Source organism: Callospermophilus lateralis, chromosome 20 (assembly GCF_048772815.1).
Source record: "Callospermophilus lateralis isolate mCalLat2 chromosome 20, mCalLat2.hap1, whole genome shotgun sequence".
NCBI classification, from domain to species: domain Eukaryota; kingdom Metazoa; phylum Chordata; class Mammalia; order Rodentia; family Sciuridae; genus Callospermophilus; species Callospermophilus lateralis.
The window spans coordinates 15,710,792-15,727,696 of record NC_135324.1 but is presented as its reverse complement, the minus strand read 5'-3'; the positions used below and the strand labels follow the sequence as shown (position 1 = coordinate 15,727,696).

At 39.2% G+C, this 16,905-nt stretch overlaps 1 protein-coding gene across 1 annotated transcript in view; it reads right to left on the bottom strand.

Moving 5' to 3' along the window:
• Positions 1–16,905, bottom strand: part of LOC143389977 (contactin-3) — a 319,072-nt gene that overhangs the window by 134,903 nt on the left and 167,264 nt on the right. Inside the window, exon 7 of the mRNA XM_077106266.1 lies at positions 4,142–4,237. Coding sequence (XP_076962381.1) covers positions 4,142–4,237 — 96 coding nt within the window. The remainder of the gene's footprint in view (positions 1–4,141; positions 4,238–16,905) is intronic.

Below are 16,905 nucleotides of genomic sequence, written 5' to 3'. Positions count from 1 at the left end.
GTGTCAGCTTCCCAGGACAGTCTGTTAGAAATAAAGGATCTCAGACATCACCTCAGACCTGCTTACTCAAACCTGCATTGTATCAAGCCCTGAGTCAATTCATTTGTAATGAACATCTCAGGAGCAGTGGGCCAGAGCATGCCAGAGTTAAGCTTTGGTTGAATTCAGGGGACACTTCTGTGAATGTGATGTCTCAAGTGCTTCTGCAAACAATGGGCTTAGTATTAAAGTGAAATTGTTCACTCTGCTGTCTCCAGTGTGAAAAGACAGACACCAATTATTTGGGATAGGGTTGCTTTTCTGAGGACTTCTTGCCTCATCACTTAGAAAATAGCTACAGGGATAGTTCAGAGCTTCCATACTGGAAACAGTCCTAGTCAGGAGCTGATCACCAAGCTAGTTTCACCTACTCACAGCTCTGTGTTCCACTGGAGTCTACTTCCTGCTCTGAGCTTCACTTTGCAAACCCCCATATTGTAGCCCTAAGCAAAAGTGGGGAGGCTTTGAGCTGAGACCTGATCTCCTGTCTCATAAATTATTCCTGAGCAGGAAATTTAGGACCAAGGCATTATCCTTGTCTGAGGGCTCACTGCCTTGACACCTCCAGAACTGAGCTTCCAGATAACTTTAGATTGGTACTCATCCTGGTCCTCTGTATTCTTTTAACAAATCTCACTAGCAGATCATTTCCACAGAGGACTAGCACATTTCTTAGATCTATGCAGCACTCAGAGACAGAGCAGTGCTATTACTCTTGTGATCCTCATCGTCATCACCATCATCATCATCATCATTACCACCACCAGCACCATCACCCATGCTTACTCAGTTAGGCCACTCGAACAGGAAATATGACAGATGAATAAAATATGGCCATGTCTTTAGGAATCACAATGACAAGTTGAAACATTTTTAACCATACAGAAGGGACCACAGAGAAACGAAGGAGCATGGAGTAACTAAAGATAACACAAATGGCCAAGACAGAAGAGTCAGAGCATGTCCTGCAGGGGCTGTGGGAGTTTGTGAGGAGAGAACCCAGTGAACCCCAGCAAGGCACGAGCTCTCCGAAAGCTTTCCTTGCCTGAATTGATAAACCCCAGAGACTCCACCACAGGAGCTCCCAACCCGACTCAAACCTTGCCTTCTGAAAGTCCCAGAGTCATTCTTGCAGTGATGAAGCACGGCAATTCCAACTGCTAGGGACAGAACTCACTTTGATCTCAATGTGCCTTTACCTGTCCAGTTGGCACCCAGGGCATTTTGGTTGCTAGGTGCCAATACCTTGGGAAATGGAGTTTCCTGTAGATTTTCAACAAAGCATTTATAACTGTCCAAATCTAAAAGAGGATTCATTTATTCATTTCATGAGTGCATTCACTGTTCAATTGATATTTACTGACTGCCAGTAATAAATGAGCTTTGTGTAATTGTACAAAGCAACTGCTGACATAGGCCTGTCCTCCAGTTGCTCATAAGACAATGTGTAATGACCTTGGATGCGAATTGTGAGCATTCAGCATGAGGGAGATTGGATCAATGAGAATCACATTTTTTTTGCATCTAAATCTGCCCCTAAAGCCTTGGTACTTTTCCTGTACAATCTAGCTTGGGGGAAGGTATGCTTTTGGCTTATGCTACTGGTTTTCTCCTGCATGTTCCAAGTTCTTAAGGGTGAATATGTCACATCTGAGAAGATGTCTTTCCTTTTCTACCCATCATCTAACTAGACTTCCACAGTCACCCCATGCAAGTGCTTTAAAAGTGAACAGACAGCCATGTGGAACCTCTAAAGGTGGAGGTAAATCAGGATGCCATTACGTAGGAGAGCTGGGCTTGACCAACATTTTCCAGTTTGGTAACATTAGAAAAGATTCTTCTTTTGCACCATGATTCATCCAACAGCTTTTCAAAAACACATTCACTATTCTCTCTGCACATGCTTAGTCCAACAAAAGCTTCTTCCTTTTGTAACAATGGGTATATACAATCGTGAACTTTCTGAACTAAGATCACTCAGCCAGAGGCTTAAGTTGGGACAATGTTTCTAAAACTCTCTACGGAAAAGATTATCCAGCTATTATTTTCTGATGCTTTGGATCAATATGATTTTAAATTATTTTGATACTTTCTAGGTGTCACTCTAGTCATCTTTATTTCTATCTAACATATCTCACTCTCTCTTTTCTCATAATAAAATGGTTCTTTTCTACTAGAAACTGCTTTTTTTTTTTTTTTCTCATTCTAATGCTCACTAGTAGGTGGAGCCCATCTGTTCCTCAGCTGCATGGATGACCCCATGGAGAAGGCTCAATCGATGAGTCTCAGGAGCCACTGAGCCTAGTTCATTAGGGTCATCAGTATTAAGGATGGGAAGAGACTGCAGTAGCCAGGTGCCACCTTTATCTCCAGAAGAAATGCACATGAGAAAGTAGTGAACACAGAGAAAGCAGAGCCAAGAAGAGCAGAGAACAAAAACAGTCTGTGGGATTGGTTGGACCCTGGATCTAGCACATTGGACTCTCAAGAGCAGATGCTTGAAAAGAATTTGGAAGAAAAGCTTTTAATCAATGATGAAACCTGAGAATGGGAGCATGCAGAAGCAGAATGCAGGAGACAAAGAAACTGAATTGTGATGTGGTCCCACAGAGACTTGGCCATCATACAGGAGGGGTGAACTGAATATTTGCCATCAGAATTTCCTAGCATCAGTCAAAAATGGCTGACCTGTCATATCCCCCTTATTGAGATACCAGATGCCAGCTGAAGGGGTGACCACAGGCGAGTGGCTCTGTATGCTAAGAGCTGTAGGCCATCACTGCCCCCCACTGCCCCCCCCCAGCACAGCAGCAGGTCCTTCAGGTGGCACAGATCTTTGTACACCATACACACAGAGCTACTGGAGGCCACATGACAGTCCAGTTATGTGAGCCAGTAAACCCCCCAATTTCTTGACCCCAGTTACATTTATCTGCCATCAAAAGACCCTATGCTTACCTCAAAGTTAAAGCTGTTCTGGACCCTCAAGAACTCTGGAAAAGCCTATACTACTATTGTGGACTAGGGAAGCTGAGACCCATGCCAGCCAACATGGTGGAAATCCTGTTACCTGAGCCCCAACCCGCAGACTCCAATCAGCCCACAGATTTTACATGGCCAGTTAATGAAGATGGGAGATGTGTGTATAATTAGGAGGAGAGTTTAAGATCAAAATCGATAAACAAAATAAAATAAAATCCATAGTACTTCCACTTGAATAAGCTTCACCATGAAGAAGGTTTTTCTCAGTCTCATCTTTGGTCAGAATGATCTTCCCTAACTTACTCATCTCTCTGTGATTCTCATCCTCTCAATAACAGAATGTGTTTATTTCTCAGAGAACAGTGATTTATACATTAATAATGCCCTCTTTGTTCCCACAAGTGACCATGTTCACAACAGTAAGCAGGAGAGGAAAATCAAACCAGCACTCCAGGCACATACTGGGGAGCTAATTAAATTATTTTCATATGTGCTAAAGTTCATTTTCACCCTGGGTAGAGATGCTGTTTAGCTTCTGAATTTCTAGCAATACATTTCAATTTATATCAATGTCCTTTAGACCAGTGTTATTTCAATTTATACCAATGTAGCATAAAATTTGCAGTTCTAGCAGTCCAATGAAAATGATGTGAATGTGCACACATATATCATACTTATGTGTACATAATACAGATATCGGAGATGCAGGGCACATACTCTGTGATTGGTGCCATCCTCTGTGTTTGTTGCATGAATATGTGTGTGAGGGAGGGAAGGAGGATGATCGCTAGTGAAAACTTCAATCCATATCATGGTCTAAAGCTAATAATAATAATGGTGCAAGAATAAAGTATTTTCAGCACTGTTGGATAATCAAAACGGATTTGATCTCTCGTGCCTTTGAGACCCTGCCTGTTAGGATGTGTAAATTGAGTTTATAAACTTCTCTAGATGGACTATCTTTTGTAGACTGTCTCACATTCTTACTCAGTTGACAGAATCTAAGGCTCGGGTTAGCAGGTTTCTCAGGGTAATTTACAGAAGCAATAACACTGTGGCTGCTGCAGGCCTTGCCCTGAAACTTAGCAAATAACAAAAGCAGAAGCAGGGCGCTACTTACCACCCGAGTGTGGCGGGGGCCCGCAGAGAAGGACGACGCCCTGGCCTTCGCGCACTGACACTGCACTTCTCATTTTGGTTTTAAAATTTTCAAGATCTGATTCGAAAACAAACAAACAAACAAAAAAACTGAATTTCAGGGGAAAAAAAAGAAAAGAAAATTCAATTTTTCATTCCAAGATGTTCCTGTCTTTTGGAAAACAATTTTGAAGCCTCTTCCCAGGAGCCTCTAGAGGAGAATATTTGCCTTCAGGAGAAAAACAGGATTTTGATTTCTTTATTATGGCTTCTAGGAAACCAGCAACTCAATATGAATATACAGCCATCAAGCTCACATACTGGGTTAGCATCAAGACAGTGCCCACCATCCAAAAAGCAAAGTACAGGTGAAAATGAGAACACAATTCAAGGGAAGAAATGAAGTATCCTCCCCCAACAATATACAGACTAAGATTCCCACATCTGCTTAGTGACCCACCAGGCCAGGAAGAATTTTGGCTTCATCTTGTCACAATGACCAAATTATTCCTGAATTTGTCCCCTGAAATACTGGATCATAAACAGTCCAGGTAAACTTTATTCTACCTATTGTCATTGTTATTTACAAAGAGATCTTAAAATGTTCAGTTTGGGGGTGCATTCCCTCTCTGTTGCATGTCCTGGAGGGTTTTGTGAAAGATATATCTCACTGGAAAATAACTCAAAGTATAACAGTGAATTTGATCCATATAATCATTTTTATTTATAGTTATAATATGAACTCTTTTTATTATCCCCAGTAGTTTTTTTCAAGTGTTTAATAAAGTTTTTAAAAAATAACAATCAAGTGCGAATACTATTTTTATTTAACAGTGGTCATTTTTTAGAAAACATTGAATTTCTCCCAATGATAATCCAGGACAGCAAATACTAATTCATCTTAAATTACAGAGAGAGAAATTCTATTTCCTCATTTTAAAAAAGTTTAAGTCTATGTGGGAAAAAGGAAGAAAGCTTTACCATTTCTCCAAACTCCAATTTAAAAAAAGAATACTTGTAAATTACACAGTTAAGGTACTCTATGATGTCACTTGCTATATTGGAACCACTGCTCTGTCAATTTGTGAAAGAACATATTTACTCGTAGCTCTTAAGGGTTGATATGAACTGCCTAAGTGGTGGCCACACCAAGAAAGGCACGGCATGCATTTTAGAATACAACTTGGAGAACTTTGAATTTTCTTTGAAGAGCATAAAAAAGCAAACTAATTATCTCCAAATTGATAAAACCACAATCTGGAGATCTATAAATATCTTACGCACCATAAATCAGCACATCACAGGGAAATAAGAAGGCCTATGAATTCCAATATATTGGGTATGGAAAAAAATAGTATTAAATTGCTAGGTCATAATCATGGAGTACAGCAATTCAGCAAAACTCCTAAGGGTTCCCAGAAAAGAAGTAAGGAGAGTATTTACTTTAATCAGAGGTTACCTGAAGAAGTGATATGACACCACAGCATGGAATCATCTTAAATCTATAACTGAAACACAACATTCTTAAAACACAGAGGCTCATGAAGAAAAACTGAGTTGGAATTGAAGACTTGGACTGTTGGAATGTTCCATAAGGGTAAACTAAGGAAGCTTATCATGTAAGAAGCTAGCCTCTTCATGAAAAACTAATTTCCAAAGATTACTTTGCTTGCAACTGAATATGTATCCTCATTGCTTTTTTTTCCTGCCCCAAATCCTCATTGCCTACTGCTATGGAATTTCACATTGTGAAAGTTTGCCATCATGGATTTCAGATAGGATGTGGGGGAAAAAAACTTCTAGATAAACCAAGAATGTTTCCTCAAAAGGTAAGTATCTTTTGCCTAGAGACAAATATTGAATGGCACAGATCTGTCACTGATCTAAACACTATACTGATACATGAGAGGCCAAGGTACATTGTTTAGGACACCTGATACAGCCAGCCCCATAAGACATCAATATCAAATATGGCAAAGAAAACTAATTACAGAGGTTCCAACATGCCTAGCAGGAATTTGTTGACTGCAAAGTACTGTGATTATAGTGGATTTGTTTTTTCTATATAGCAGCATCTCCTGACATCTTATTTTTCTCAAAGCATGGTCCACAGACCACCTGCATCATTATTATGTACAATTCTTATTAAAAAAATGCAAGTATCCCAAAATCACTCAAAAATAGTGAGTTAGGGCGCCTGGGAGTTAAATCCAGAGATATGGATTTTAATAAGCTCATAGCTGCACCATAACCATACCAAATATCATTTTGTGGTTTCCCATTAAGACATATGAGGGTCAATCCAGATTAAGTACATTAGACTTTACCTCAAATTTTTTGCAATGTATGAAATTGCCTCTGAGATGGGCAATCTGTTTGTTAAGCACCAGCTGAGCACTGAGGACAGAAAGAAAAGAGGTCACTTATTAAACAGGCCTTTACTGAGCCCACTGAACTTCAGCCTACTGAAGGTTTTCAAGGTGTCAATGGGGGCTCCCTTGCAAGGAGAGCCCTGCTTGGCTAGAGGCAGACTTGAGCCAAGAACTGTATTTTAAATGGCACCTGCTGCAATGGGGCTCAGTTCCCAGAGTGATGGACACTTCACCAGGAGTGAAAGATGCTTGGAAGAGCAGGGGTTGGCAGGGGAATGGAGGGCGAAGGTGTCAAGGAGAATGCGGTGGTAACTCAAGTTTTAATCTGTATTTCCTTGGCTGCTGATCCCGCTGAACATCAGTTCATGTGCTTGTGTTCCAGCCAAGTACCCTCTGCCACCAAACAGCTACTCGCATCATGTGCTCACCTTCCACTTGGATAGCATGTTTGCTTGTATAGTCACTATTTAGTTTTGAGAGATTTTACACATTCTAGATGCTTTTCCTTCACCAAATAAGTGGTTTGCACATATTTTCTCAGTGCAAAGCAGAGACACAAAGGGAAACATATGTCCTAGTCAATGTATATGAAGATTTTGCCACTTTTGTTGAAACACCTTGGACCATGAGGGAAAGACATGATAAGTATCTAAAAAGTTTCAAACCATCCCTACGCACAAATGAAAATCAACCTGTAAATGGTCAAAATTTGACAGAATTGTACAGAAAGAGTTCTGCAATAATTTCATGAAAAACTATAAATAAATGAATAGATGGAAGACCTGTAGAGTAGAGGAAAGGGAACAGCGGGGAGGGAGGAGATGAGGGAGCAGGGAAGCACCAGGGACTGAAGTAGAGTCAATTATACTCCATGTGTATAGAACCTCCACATCATCTAACTATGATGCACTAATAAAAAATTTAAATGAAAAAAGGCATTTACTGGCTAGAAACTTCTCAACGTTTTCTCTATGCCTTATCAATTACGGCAAGTACTGTCATTATCCTGAAAACTCTAATTATGCAGAATTTGAAAAAAAAACTTGATAAATAGCATCTACAAAGAACTACAACTACCATCATATTTAATAGCAAAAGAATGAAAAGTTTTCTCCTAATACCAGAAACAATGAGGATGCCCATTCTGGCCACTTGTCAACATGTAGTTTTAGAAGCTATAGCCACTGTGATAATAGGGCAAGTGGGGCGAACAAAGCATGCAGCTTGGAAAGAATTAAACTACTCTCATATAAGATGGCATGATGGTCTAAATAGAAAACCTGAAGAAATTTGAGGGAAAAAAAAAACATCTCATAGTTCTAAATTAAGTAAGTCACAGGATATATAATTTCTATATGTTAACAATGAATATGCAGAAATCAAAATTTAAAATTCAAAATCATACTTGTTCCAAGAAAAATACTTATTTATGCAAATAATAAAACAAGCAAAGGATCATCATACTAAAATGGACAACATGCTGATAAAAAGAAAGGAAAAAACAACAACACCACCACCACAGAGGACTAAACAAATTGTCATCGTTGGGATTTGAGGTGTCCCCCAATGCTCCTGTATTCATGCAGAATTGTTTGTAGGTAAAATGATTGAACTGGGAGTGCTGTGACCTCATCAGTCCATCTTGGTTTGAATGGGCTGACTGGGGTGACTGTAGGCAGGTGGGGTGCAGTGGGAGGAGGTAGGTCACTGCGGGTGTGCCCTGGAAGGGTACTTCATCCTTTGGGCTCTTCTCTGTGTCTCTCTCGTAAAGTATTTTGGTCACAGTTTAATGTACAAACTGACTACAACAGATGTGGAAAGACATATTTATAGATTATTAAACTCTGCATAGCTGCCAAGTCACCTCAAGTTAGACATGCTTTAATGTAATTCCTATTAAAATCCAAGCAAGTTGCTTTTTAAAAAACATATTTTGTACACACACAAGCTCATTATGAGATTAATTTGTAAAAAGTAAATGCCATAGAAACTATAGTAGCTAAAAAGTATCCTGACTCAGAAGAATGCAGTGGGAAGACCCACTCTACCTGACATTAAGGCTTCTTATACAGCTACAGAAATCAAGACAGAGAGATATATAGATTTTTACAACAAGACACAAAATGCAGACATAAACCTACACAAACATGTCAAACTTATTTTTGAAAAGCTACAAAGTAATTTCGATAGAAGGGCAGCCTGTTAATTGTTGCAGAAGAAATTGCACAATTGCAGTTTTAAAAAAATGAACTTTGACCTAAATGTCACTTAGAAACACAAATTAACTCAATATTGATCATGAACTGCAATGTAAAATATGGAAGCACAGAACTTTTACAGGGTTTTAGAGAATAATATAGAACGTCTTTGGCATTTAGAAATTGGCAGAGTTTTTCAATGTGACACCAAATGATGGCTTATAAAAACAAAAAATTAGTAAACTGGATCTCAACAAAACTAAAGGCTTTTGCTTAGTGAAACTCCACATGAAGAGGACGAAAAGCAAGCTACAGACTGGGAGAAAATGTTTAAAAAACAGCTGCTCAAAAAAGAAAGAATATCTAGAATAAGTAAGGCCTCTCAAAACTCCATAGTGAAACCCACCATGGCATAGTCATAGTTGCACATAGCATAATCTCATAAGTTTCATTCCATGGTTCCTCCCTTTCCCCACCCATCCATCCTTCCTTCCCCTCAATCCTCTTCCTCTACTCCACTGATCACCCTTCTATATTCAGGGAATCGCCCCACCCCATTTTTTCCCTTATTTTGGTCTAGCTTCTGCATGTGAGAGAAAATATCTACCCTTTGAGTCTCTGAGTCTGTCTTATTTCACTTACCATAATGTTCTCCAGTTCCCTTCACTCCCCAGCAAATGCCAGGATTTCACTTTCTTTTGTTATGGCAGTAAGACTCTATTGTGAATATAAACCACATTTCCTTAATCCATTCATCTACCTGTAGGCAACTGGGCTGGTTCCATGGCTTTGCAATTGTGAATTGTGCTATTATAAACATTGATGCAGCTGTGTTGCTATAATGTAGTGACTTCAATTCTTATGGATAATTGCCAAGGAGTGAGACAGCGGGGTCACATGGTGACTCTATTTCCAGTCTTTTAAGGAACCTCCATACTGTTTTCTAAAGTGGTTTTGGTAGTCCCATCAACAATGTATGAGTGTACATTTCCTTTCACATCTTTGCCAGCATTTATTATTTATATTCTTAATAACTGTTCTTCTAACTAGAGTGAGATGAAATCTCAATGTAGTTTTGACTTAGAGTTTCCCTGATGGATAGATATATTGAGCATTTATTTTTTATATATTTGTTAGCCAATTTGCATCCTTTCTTTTGAGAAGTGTCTCCTTAATTCTTTTGCCTATATATTGATTGGAGTCTTTTTTCTTTTTGGTGCTAAGTTTGAGTTCCTCGTATATTCTGGATATTAATTCCCTGTCAGAGAAGCAGCTGGTGAAGACATTCTCCATTCCTGTAGGCTCCCTTTACTTTCATTTTCTTTGTTGTATGGCTTTTAATTTAATGCCATCCCAGATTTTATTTCATGCAATCATGATAATGTAAAAATGAAACAACACATATGTATACTACATATACTGATGATACACTAATAAAAACATTACATAGAGACATAAATCCCCAGAGAGAACTACGTACTTTTACTCTTAGGTTCAATGAAAAATGTACAGCCATGTAGAAATGATTGGATAACAGTGGCATTATCAAAAATTAATAAACTCGGGTCTGGGGCTGTGGCTCAGCGGTAGAGCACTCACCTATTATGTGCAAGGCCCTGGGTTCAATCCTCAGCACCACGCACACAAAAATAAATAAATAAATAAATGAAATAAAGATATTGTGTTCAACTACACCTAAAAAGTAAATATTTTTTAAAAAGGTAATAAACTCGGGAGATCCATCAAGGCCTGGTTTTTCATTTTGTTTGTTTGTTTTTGATATTCCTTGGTCTCTCCATGTAACAAAATTTCTCCCTGGTTTTGGGGAAAGTCTCCCTAAAATGAGGGTCCCCAAGGAGAAGTTGAGAGAGTGGCAGCCCTAAGATTTCATGGCTGGTTTGGGGGAGAGGACTTCTAATTCACATGCACAGCCTTGGGGAAGAGGAATTGTGGTTTCTTTGACTCACTTCAGGAGACAAAAATGGGGCAGGAGACAGGAAGTCAAAAGAAGGTTAGAGAGACCCTGCTTCTGAGGCCCTTCCAATGTCCTTTGGTTCAAAGCACTCTGCGTGCTAAGGCAGCATGGTGCATCCTTTGAGGTATTTTGATCTCAGTCAATACATTTTGAAAATTTTCCTAGCAATTTTCAGATGTCATATGTTTTAATACCGTATGATGTATCCTCCTCAATGCACAATGTTCATGGATAAGGAACAGCCTGTTGGTTTTCATATTTGTATAAAATGTCACATCATCTTATCATAAAAGACTCCACTATATTAACAGCTCTGTTTGACAACTGCATATTGCATTTTTCATGCTTCTATACAAAATAAAACAAAAATGGGCTACTGCTACAGGTTTTACCTCACACGTACATATCAGGTCTCCATGAATGTTTTCCATGTGAAGAAATAAGATACCTAATCTTTCAAGTAAATAAGTCTTAAAATAGAACCAATATATGTCATGTAAAGTAGTCTTAAAATAAAGGAAAAAGAATACAGAGTCATTCAAATGATTTCAAAAATACTACAGGCCTCTGTTACACAAAAGGATATGTCTTTGAAAATAGGAAGAAAATCAGTAGAGTAGAGGAAAAGGGGATAGGAATGGGGGGAGGGAAGAGGAGGGAAGAGAGAAGGGAAAAGAGAGGCTCTAGGGGAAAACTGAACAATTTATAGTATGTGCAAGTATGAAGATATCACAATGAAGCCCCATAGTACGTATAATTACAATGTACCAATAAAAGGTTGATTTAAAAAAACTCAACCGTGTAAAACATTCTATACAATCAGAAAATGAGCAAAAGATGTGAACAGATATTTTACTGTAGAGGACACACGTGTATGAAGATTCCCAATGTTGTCAGGCATCAGGGAAATACAAACTAAAATCATAATGTGTTATAATTGTGCACCTCCCCATACAGCTAAAGTTAAGAACAGTGACATCACCAAGTCCCGAAGAAGATGAGGATAAAGTGAGCAATTTAGACATGGCTAATGTGAGGGTAAATGCTAGAGGTACTCTGTAAACCAATTTGGAAATTTCTTAAAGAAGTAAAGACACAACCACCAAAGGACCCAGAAAGTGCATATTTGGGAATTTATCCCAGGGAAATGAAAATTACATTTTCATCTGAGAACCTATACACAAACATCCATATGTCTTTATTTGTGGTATTCTCAGTAACAACCCAGATGTCCTTCAGTGGATGAATGACCAAACAAACAGAGGTGCCTGCACACCAGGGAATATTATTCAGTAATTAAAAAGGAATGAGCTACTGACACAGTCGATCTTTGTAATGATCAGAGAGATTAGTAGCTACTAGTCAGTAATAAAAAGCAATGAAGTATCCATACACTCCACCCCCTGGAACAAAGAGAAAGATTAACAACTGCTCATCTGTCTTCTATTTCTGAAATTTTGTAAGTCGATATCTGTAGAATCCCTCGGTTGCCAGTGTTCAGGGAAGGTGGAGGCAGGACGTGGAGCAGTTATCAAAGGGCACAGGAGGGAGCCTTGTGAGAATGCAGCTGCTCTCCACCTTGACTGTGACTCCGGAGACACGCTTCCACACAGTTGGTAAAACTACATGGAACTAAATACACACAGGAGGACGTGGAAACTGAGCAAACACAGACAAGTTCCCCTCTGCGTATTTCCTTTCACTTTCTTTTCTCTTGCCCCACACCACCTCCAGGCTGTGGGTAGCTCCCGGGATTCTCTTTCTGTCCATCAGCTGAGCTGGGCTATGCTTCTCTAAAACAGCTTGAAGGTCCCTGCACAAGAAGCGGACAGTGTCTGCCAAGCAGCCACCAGAGGGTTCAGCAATGCCCTGAGGCAAGGGTACCACCTCTGACGGCAGCCCTCTGAAAACTCACAACCTGGTTTCAAGATATAATAACCCCGTACCTGAATATACATCTATGCATTTCCAATATCTGGCCAGATTTCCAATGCCCACTCAACTACTGGACTTTCAGGTTGTGCTCCCCACACCAAAGGGAGCAAGACCACAGGGGCCCACCAGTGCAAGTGGAGAAAGGAGGTGACATGCCAGTCCGCTATCATCTGACATTCACATGCTCACTTTGGGGTCCAATTTCTATATCTCATCAGTGTTGGTTTCTCCTGTGGGTCACTCTAGGCAGACAAAGGCTATGGGAACAAGTATAACTCTGAATTAAAATAGCCACAAAAGTGGGTATTATTTCCCAACAAGTAAGTTTTGGGAAACCCAGGTTAAGCCAAGCTTAATAAGTTTCTTTTTAAAAAAAATATTTATTTTTTAGAAGTAGATGGACACAATTCCTTATTTTGTTTATTTATTTTCATGTGATGCTGAGGATTGAACCCAGGGCCTCACACGTGCTAGACGAGCTCTCTACCGCTGAGCCACAATCTCAGCCTCTAAATAAGTTTCTTTAAATAGAAAAAGTCACCTTAATAGAAAATAGGCTCTGATAAGGTCTGAAAAAGTGGGAGGGATACTATAAAGTGTTCTAAACATAACTGATAAAATTCTTCTTTGGTGTGGAGCATTTGATGGGAAGCCCTGGCCAAGGCTATATTTGCAACTGGCACATAAATGTTTTAGAAATCTGGTAATAAGAGACTACATAGTAAAACAAACGTTTTCCACCTAAAAGGATTAAAATGAAACATAAAAGTGACCATATGCCAGAAATTGCAGCCAGAAGACTAAATGCACCAATTAAAATTTAAAAATTTAAACCTCTTTCTGAAAATACCTAGTGATCACCTACAATAAGAGAACGAAGAGCTAATGGAATCATTAGCACTGAAAATTACATGTGGGTTTTACTTCTTGTCCAATACAATTGTGTTTGATCTTTTAAGGTGAAATGTTACCTTTTCAATTAAAATGCAAAATATTACTCAGTTGTGATAAGCCAAACACAGATATAGGCAATGTCATGGTCTTCCATATGTAAGGCCTTAAATATCTTTAATGTTGATGTTCTTAAGGATTGGTAGTTAAATCATTACCCAAGCAGTGTCAACGATAAGATTACCTTAGAAAGAATCAGGTCACTTCCATTAATTCAATAGCTTGGCACGGCCATGTAAAAGCTCAAAGAAACCCTCAATGAACACCTCCTAAAATCAATAAAATCAGGTCTGTAATGTAAAGTGTTCACCTCCATCTCTCTAGCATCAGATGCTACAAATGAAAAATAATCTCTGGTAATGATTCAGTCTTATAACCAGGGGTAAAATTTTCAATTAGTTAACCAACCTTATTAAAGTATGCCTTCTGCAAAAGGAAACAAACCCAGTTCACTGACCACAAGCTTTCTTAGTATCTTCTGACAGTATTGGGATGTCCTAGGTTCAATCCCCAGCACAGCTTCCCCAAAGAAGTTTTAAGAATCTTACTTGAAAGATGGAGTTTCGAGTCCTAGAATATTTATAGACAGGTCACCGACAGACACCAACAGCAGAAGGTTTTCATGGGAGGCAATAATCCTCTCATACCCTCCTGATTTTTTTCCACGTTAACATGCATGGAAACGTATACCTGCACTGGATCACCAAAAATGTCTACTGCAACAATTTTGTTTGAACTTAGGAGCTGGCCTTTTTAGAAGTTTTACAAAGGGTATACACTATAAGTCTCTAAGCACAGACTAAAATATTTCCCAATTTCTTGTCCATTACAATCATGTTTGATCTTTTAAGGTGAATTGCTACCTTTTCAATTAAAATTCAAAATATTACCCAGTTGTTATAAGCCTAAGATTATTTAGGAAATCGAAAAGTGCCAAAGAAGATATCAACATCCTTAGGGAATGCTGGTTTTGGTTTTTTGTTGTTGTTGTTTTGGTTTGGTTTAGGTTGCCCACCCGCCAAGGATCATTATAGTTTATACAGTAGTTAGGTTCATTTTGACAAATTCACACTTGCCTGAAGTTTGATTTACTCTCTGTTCAATGCCACTCCCTTTTCCCTCCCTGTTCCTTCTCCTTCCTCTATACTTTACTGATATTTTTTCACTCTTTGTTTTTGATTGTCGTTTTGTACACATACACAGAGGTGGAATTCATGATGGTATAGTTTCACATGCCCAGAGTGATTTTCTTAAATTCCTTCTGCATTTCCCCCTCTTCCCCATCCTACCCCCTTCCCTCTTGATCACTTTGTGCTCCACTGATCTTCCCTACATCTTCATGACATCCGGTCACCCCGCCTCCATTTTTCCCTTATTTTACTCTAGCTTCCATATGTGAGAGAAAACATTCAACCCTTAATGTTCTGAGTCTGGCTCACTTCACTTAGCATGTTTTCTCCATTTAAATATAATTTGAGAAACTTCAGCAGAAGGCATGAACTCTAAGCAGCACATCCTACAAGACCTTTGCATACAGGAGTTCCGCAGCTAAGCTTCAACTCCATACCCTGTCAACCCTGCTCTGAACATCAGTGTCCCCTCAAAATTCATTTGTTGAAACTGAATCCCCAATGACATCTGGTGAGTGATTATGTCACAATGGATTAAGATGAGTGGAACCCTCATGGTGGGATTAGTGCCCTTATGAAACAGATTAAGAGGTCTGTTTTCCATCATGGGAGGCCACTGTGAGAAGGCACCATCTTTGAAGAAGAGAGTGAGCCCTTAGCAGGCACTAAGTCTGCAGATGTTACCATCTTGGACATCATAGCCTGCAAATTCACAAGAAGTAAACCCATGGGGTTTATGAATTACACAGTCTAAAGTATTCTTTGGTAGCAGAGTAGAATTGTGGTGTAATTCCATTGCTCCTGAACCTCTAACTGTCAGTCACATAAATAGAAGCAGCAACTAACAACTTGGGTTTCCCCAAACACAACAGGTGAGTTTAATTCCACATCATGCACATGGTGTTCCTGATCCTTCGTGGACATAGGATACTTTCACTCATCTTCAAAACCAGTTTGGCCACATCCTTCCTTGAAATCCTTGAAACCTTCATTCTTTCACCATTGTACTTTCTACATTTTCATATGTTCCCACCTGGGGATATCACTTTCATCGGTCAGATGTCATTGTCATCTGCATATCTCTAGACTATTGTTTACTCCTTGGCACGTCATCATTGGATGTTTGAAATGAGTTCAATTGTCTGTGCATCCATTATCTCATTTTCTTGGGGTTCTCCATGGCAGGTCTTCCTGCCAAAGGTCAGCCATTCAGTCTGTGTTGCGAGCTGGCTACCTTTAGTGAGGCATAGGAAAAGAACGCAGCAATGGTAACAGGGACTCTCTGCCTTAAGCTGAGATGACACAGATCTTCATGATGGGAGATACGTCACCTGATCACTCTCTGCTTTCCATCTATAAAGTGGGGATATTACCTGCCCTCTGAACTTCACAGGGATTTCTCAGAAAGGATTCTTAGCATGGCAGATCTGAAAGTCTCTTGAAAAAAAGAAGCAAGTGTTCAAGGGCAAGATGGAGGATGCATCCCTCATGATGGGAGTAGAGATTCTTTGCTCCTTTGAGTTTCTGGTTTCACAACTCTATTTACAATCTTTCACTTCTCCTTCACATCATTTTGTTTTGTTTTCTGAGACTGAGTCTCCAAATGTTACTCAGGATGGCCCAGAACTCCCAGGTCTGAGCAAAACTTGAGCCTTAGCCTCATGAGTAGCGGGGACTAAAGGCTCACGCCATTGTGCCCGACTCTTTTTCACAATTTTTATATAGGCACAAATTATTCCATCATAAAAACATAACATACCTTCCAGTGATCTTCATGCTTAGCTTTTCTTCTGCATCCCAAGCCCAGATACATGATTGTCTCTATTTCCTTCTACTTTTTAACTTGACTTGAACTCCAGTCTGTCCTCTGGAGTCAGACAAGAGTTATAATCTCAATCTGACACTCTTAAGCTATTTGATCCAGGGCAGACAACTTCGCTTGTTGATCCACAGTTCTCCCTACCTCTAAATTAAGTATAATAATATCAATTATTTCTGCTATTATTGTGAGGAAGAAATAATTTAAGCAAGTTATTAAAATAATACTTACTATGTACATGCTCAAAAAGTAAAAGTTGCTATTATTTTTCCTTACATTTTTCTTGAAACTTCACCAAGTACAAAATTCTACTACCATGTCCCTGTCAATGATGTATTCATTAAAATTTCAATTTATAACATGCATT